Source organism: Echinops telfairi, unplaced genomic scaffold (genome assembly GCF_000313985.2).
Source record: "Echinops telfairi isolate 266 unplaced genomic scaffold, ASM31398v2 ScPeMD7_655;HRSCAF=1070, whole genome shotgun sequence".
Taxonomy (NCBI): Eukaryota; Metazoa; Chordata; class Mammalia; order Afrosoricida; family Tenrecidae; genus Echinops; species Echinops telfairi.
Window position 1 is genome coordinate 20,424,571 of NW_022104553.1, and position 6,142 is coordinate 20,430,712.

Here is a 6,142-nt window from a genome sequence, read left to right on the forward strand (position 1 = left end):
CACCCTGGGCAGACCTCAAAGGTCCTGTGGTTGGGTCAAGCAATCCTGGGGTGGTCACCCAAGGGAGCCCTGTCTCCTATTCCACTCATCATCACCACCACCACCACCACCACTCCTGGGTCAGGTCGTCTCACGCAGACGGACGCCCATGGACAATTTAAAACAGGGCCAGCCCATCGCTGGCCCCAAACAGAACCTCTCTCCAGCTTCTGCATCTTCCTCGGCGTTCCAACATAGCAAGGCTCTAGCCAAAGCCAGGCCCCCTTCCAAAGTTACCTTCCACTCCACACTTCCTTAAGACCTTGGAGGTTGGGGTGCTGTGAAAAAATCCAGGGGCTCCCCACCCAAGCCCCCTGGTGTCTCCTAGGGAGCCCTGGTGGCAGAGTGGTTCCCAGGTTGGGCTAACCATAAGCAAGGTCAGCAGTTCGAACCCACTGGCCGCTCTGGGGAAGAAAGAGGAGGCTTTCTACTCCCCCAAAGAGTTACAGTCTCAGAAACCCGCAGGGACCATTCCACCCGGCCCTAAAGGGGTCACTAGGAGCCGGGATCGACTCGAGGGCAGGGAGGTAGTCTTGCAGGTGAGGCTTCTCCTGTGATATACAACCTGGGAAACCCTCTAGAGTCTATGAGTGGGCATCGATTTGATGGCAGGGAGCCTGATCTTTGTTGTTGTTTTTATGGTTGTTTTCCTCCCAGGGCGTAGGAGCAGGTGGGGGTGAGAGGAGGGGCCATCCATGCACACCCCTATCTCCTGGGAAAGTGATTTGATCCCTGTGTCCATCCCCTTGTTCCCAGAAGAACTGAAGAGGTGCCTGTCTCAGACCCAAGCCATGAGGATTTTGCGATTCATCACGCTTGCTCTGGTGACAGGTATGGTGAGGGAGGGGCAGGGCAAGGGAGCTCCCGCTCCAATCTCTAGGATCCCCTTCCCCTCCACCCACCCCACCCACCTATGCCCGGGTCCTGACAAGTCGGATGTGTCTGTACAGAGAGAGCCGGAATGCGAGTTGGGGTGTATCCAGTGTCGTGTCAGACGAAAGAATGAGGAGAGGTCCTGGAAGGTCCGGGGGGCGGAAGGGGGGCAGGGAAGGCAGCTGGAGTGGGGGGTGGGAGACACCTGCATAGAGTTCTGGACCATGGTGACTCAGCAACCAGCCTGGAACCATCCTTATTCGGATGCCTGAGCCACCTGTGGAGCCCTGGTGGTGTAGTGGCTCCCGGTTGGACTGTGGACCATTCGATCTGCAGTTCAAAACCACCAGGCCCTCCTTGGGAGAAAGATGAGGCTTTATACTTCCTAGTTTCCAGTCTTGGAAACCCATGGGGCTATTCTGCCCTGCCCAAGAGACTGGTCACGATGAGTCAGCCTCAACTCTATGGCAGTGTGTCTGGTTTGGGTTTTTGGATCCAGATTAGAAGAAAAAAAAAGTGTGGCCCAAGTAACCCACTCTTTTCGCTTTGCTGCCCCTACCTCTAGGGGTCCTCCCACCCTTAACCTCCCCCTCATGCCTGAGTCCCATCTTTTACCCCTACCCCCTCCAGGGCATGTAGGGGGAGAGACCAGGATCATCAAGGGGTACGAATGCACCCCTCATTCCCAGCCCTGGCAGGTGGCCCTGTTCCAGAAGACCCGGCTGCTCTGCGGGGCAACGCTCATCGCTCCCAGCTGGCTCCTGACCGCAGCCCACTGCCGCAAGCCGTGGGTGCGGGGGCCAGGGCCGGGCTGGGAGGGGGCTGGAGATGGGTGGACGTGGGTCTGGGAGGCAGACAAGACATGCGTGTCTGGGGGGAAAGTGAGGGTGAATGTCGGGGGATGGGCGAGCGTTAGCATTGATGGTGGGGATGGAGTGGCAGCTGAAGGTGGAGCGGGGATGGTGACGGTGGGGGGGGTGGTCGGGGTGCTGTTGAAACTGGAATGGATTGGGCACTGGGAGGGGAGGCTGTGCTTTGGATGAAGGCTCGGTGTTGGGTTGGGATTGATATGTCTCCAACGGGGGCTGTGGTGGGAAGCTGGGAATGAGGTTTGGAAGCAGAGCTGCCCCTCTACCTTCCATCTCATGGGTGCCATTCATTTCTTCCTCTGTGTCTCCCCACCCACCCACCCCCAACCTTCCCCATCTCTGACTGTCCTCTCTCCCACCTCAGCAGCTACATAGCTCACCTGGGGGAGCACAACCTCCAGAGACAGGATGGCTGTGAGCAGACCCGAAACGCCTTTGAGTCTTACCCCCACCCCGGGTACAACAACAGCCTCCCTAACAAAGACCACCGCAATGACATCATGCTGGTGAAGATGGCGAGCCCCGCTATCATCACACGGGCTGTGCGACCCCTCATCCTGTCATCCCACTGTGTCACCGCAGGCACCCGCTGCCTCATTTCTGGCTGGGGCACCACCTCGAGCCCCCAGTGTAGGGGCTCCTCCAAAGGGGAACGTGGGGGTGGGGCGGGGCTGGGGGTTGGCCTTGATGGGGAGCAGCCGGAGGAAGCTTTTAAAAATGAGACTCGGTTATGTGAGCGGAGGTTGGGGTTGGGGGGTGTCATTGGTGGGATCCGTTGAGCGGAAGAGCATTCCGTTGAGAGCCGAGGAAGGTGAGGGACAGAGGTTCAGACAGATGGACGGGAAGTTCCAGCTCCACCACTTGCTTGTGTACCAACCTTAGGCAAGTTGGGGTGGTACAAACTTAGGCAAGTGGTACAACCTTAGGCAAGTGGCTTCCTACCTCTGAACTGTTTGTTTTTTTTAATTTCCTTCACGATCAAATAGCAACAGTTGTCCCTTCCTAACCAGGGTTGGATCAGAGATCATGTCGATAGACCTGCTGGCATAAAGAATGGCAGTGGCATGCTTTCAGTGGCACGATTATTGCCCGTGTTACCAGCAAAGGGATTAGAAGGTTGGGAGCCAGAAGGCAAAGGGAGATACGGGGCTTAGCGCCTCCACCAACCACGTGAGGACAGGGACTCCTTTTCCCACGCTGGCCCCTGCTGTGTTCACAGTGCACCTGCCCCACGCCTTGAGATGTGCCTCCATCACCATCATTGAGCACCAGGAGTGTGAGGACGCCTATCCGGGCAACATCACAGACAGCATGGTGTGCGCCAGCGTTCGAGAATCGGGCAAGGACTCCTGCCAGGTCAGAGGGTAGGGCTTGGGTTTCCCCACGACCTTCCCACCCCCATCTCCCATCTCAGGAAAACTCGGTCTTCCTGCCCATCCTCAATCTCACCCTTCGACCCCAACCCCACCTCTGCAACCCCAGATCCATCTCCCTCTCCAGCCCTTGCGTCCACTATCATCACATTTACCCCAGCCCCATCTCTACCCCAACCCCACTGCCATTGCCCACCCCAACATCCCCAAACTCATGTTCCCTTCTCACCCCACCCCTAGTCCCATTCCGAAACCCAATGGCCTATGCAGCCTTGTGGCGAAGCCCACCGCCAACTCCTGCCCCAACCTCCACCTCCCACATCATCTCATCTGCTCTCTAACACCACACCCAATCTTGCCCCCCTTCTCTGATGGGCTTCCTCTCTCCTCCTCCCCAGGGTGACTCTGGGGGACCTCTGGTGTGTAACGGGTCTCTGCAAGGCATCATCTCCTGGGGCCAGGACCCCTGTGCCGTCACCAAGAAGCCGGGGGTCTACACCAAGGTCTGCAAATACGTGGACTGGATTCAAAAGACCATGAAGAGCAATTAGCCAGAGCCACTTGGCCACGCAGCCCAGCCACTTTGGTTTGTGATCGGGTGGTGTGCTTGTCATCCCGTTCAATACTTCACGAAGCCACCCCTCCACCCACCCCCACCCACTCCTATGGACTTCCTCACGGCTGGTCTCCTCGAACGCAGGTGCGCAGGAGCTTGGGATGAGCTCACACTTTGGAATCCGCGCGGCCTGGCTGTTCCACTCTCGGTGTGTGCCTGCTGGGTGACGGTGACAAGGGCAGCCATGTAGTTTTGTTCACTGTCAAGTTGCCACTTCTCGGCATTCGCCAAAGGGTTCAATAAAAAAATTGGCTGGATAAGTGGGCGTCTTGAGTGCTGAGCCCTTCTTAAAACCCGAATCTGGTCTGCAGGCATGGCCATGGATTCCTCACCAAAACTCTTATCCGGTGGGCGCAGACACAAAATCACTTGCTCGTGGTTCGCACAACCCCTGCAACAGTGGTTCTCCACCTTCCTCACGCCGCCACCCTTTTATACAGTTCCTCATGTGGTGGTGACCCCCCACCCATAAAATTATTTTCGTTGCTACTTCATCACTATCATGTTGCTACTCTGATGAATCGGGCGACCCTTGTGAAAGGGTCGTTTGACCGCCAGCAGAGTCTCGACCCACAGAGTCTCGAACCACTGCCCTACATAGAAGAACAAGGCTTCAAAGCTGGGTAGCCTTGTTAGACAGTCAAGATAGGGATAGAGGGGGCTGACCCTCCCATGCCTGTACAGGCCCCATAGAGGGGCTTGGGAAGGAATCAGGTAAGCACTAACCTCCTATGAAGACTAACTGGGCATGCTCCAATTTATGACAACAGACATATACACAGCTAGGTGGGGCTTACACCTGGGTGGCCCAAATCTAGCCTCAGACTCATCACCCCACCCAGATGGGCTTCATTCAGCCAATGGGGTTGACCAATACCTTCCACCATGCCTCCCCAGAGGCCAGAGGTTTAAAATATCCTGGCAGCAGAAGGCCGGCTCTTTTTACCCCGATTCCGAGCTTGGCTGTGCCATGGCCTCTCTGGCCTCAGGTCGCCACGGGTGGGCGTGCAGTCCCACGAGGTTGCACATATTCCTTTGTGGGCCCCTGCGTGGCTGCCCCAGCATGGCTTCCATGGGGTTTGGCACGCTTCCCCGAAATAGTGTGTACTCTTCTGAGACTGTAAAACATCTCCCATCCTTTATTTAAAAAACAAAACCCACTTTAATGACAAACCAGGCTTCGGCGTGAATTCTTTCTCTCGAGAAGCCAAGAACCGAGGTGTGACTCACTGGAGACACCTCACAGCCTCCTCACTACTAAAGAGGGCTGCCTTGACCAAAGCTTTCTTGCCTACTCTGCGCGGTTTACCCTCGCTTGCAACGCTTCCAAAGCAAGGTGCCTGCAGGTAGTAAGATGTAGCAGAAGGGCACAATCACTCTCGTTTTCCAACTCCTGCGATGGAAAGTAGCTCATCCCAACGGGCCTGGAGGGTAGCTTCTCCTCAAAGATGGCTATAAACATGTCACAAATCTTAAATGCAACTTCTCATTGGCCCTGGCCACGTTTCAGGTGTGCCCCAGTGACAGGTGGCCAATGCCTTAGCCGTTAGCACCCCTAGAACATCTGTACCGCGTCAGAATGGGCTACTGGACAGCCCTATCCAGGTTCTAGACCGACCTCTCGCCATGGAAGAAAGAGGCTCGGTCTGGAATCTGGAGTCCGGAACCCGGGATCTTTCTCGACTGTCTGCTCACCTGGAACAAGGGGGGATGGAGGCTTGCTGACTTGGAGGAGGACTGGCCGTGTGGCCCCCCTCCCAGTTCACACCAGAAAGAAAGAGCCCTGGGCTGAGGTGATGTGAATGCCCTTGGGCTGGCCTTCTGCAATTCAGGATGCTGGGAGTCACTCAGAGACCAGCTAGTAGCAGGGAGGGCCTGGGATAGTCACACAGAGATGCAATGCAGAATCCTTCCATCCCAGTTACCCAGAGACACACGCTGGCGCCGGATGCTCACTCTAGCTGTGCCCCAGTGGCATGAACCCCGATCTTGTTAGATCCCAAACCTTCCTCCTCCTATATCTCTTCTTCCTCTCCCCTTCTCCCCCTTCCCTGTCTCTCTGTGACTGAGCTTTGGGGCTTGCTTCATCCTCCCCACTATTCCTGTTGTCTCCCTCGGGCCCTGTCTCTGAGCCAGTCGTCTCTTGTCTTTTGTCTTCCCTTCCATTTTCCACTCCTCTGACTTGCCCGCCACCATCTGGCTTGTCTTACTCTGCACTTGAGGTACGCATTTCCCTGTCGGCGTGTTTGTCTTCCTCTCTCGCTCTCCATGACCTGTCTGCAGTGCCATCTCCTCCACCCCACAGGTGCCTGGGGAACCAGGAGTTCCCTCTTCCCACCTTGAAGGGTTCTGCCCACACCGGAATGGTGAGA

The 6,142-nt window shown here is 56.4% G+C and overlaps 2 protein-coding genes across 2 annotated transcripts in view; both read left to right on the forward strand.

The window, feature by feature from the left end:
* The first annotated feature begins 805 nt into the window (after positions 1–805).
* Positions 806–4,025, forward strand: KLK11 (kallikrein related peptidase 11). Its single transcript, XM_004710456.2, has 5 exons — positions 806–870; positions 1,543–1,704; positions 2,076–2,411; positions 3,001–3,137; positions 3,553–4,025. Exons 1-5 carry the CDS (start codon positions 831–833, stop codon positions 3,703–3,705), a joined length of 828 nt encoding a protein of 275 aa, XP_004710513.1. The 5' UTR covers positions 806–830; the 3' UTR covers positions 3,706–4,025.
* Positions 4,026–4,083: 58 nt separating this feature from the next.
* The window catches only part of KLK10 (kallikrein related peptidase 10), a 10,004-nt gene continuing 7,945 nt past the window's right edge, over positions 4,084–6,142 (forward strand). The window contains exon 1 of the mRNA XM_030886310.2: positions 4,084–4,117. Coding sequence (XP_030742170.1) covers positions 4,084–4,117 — 34 coding nt within the window. The remainder of the gene's footprint in view (positions 4,118–6,142) is intronic.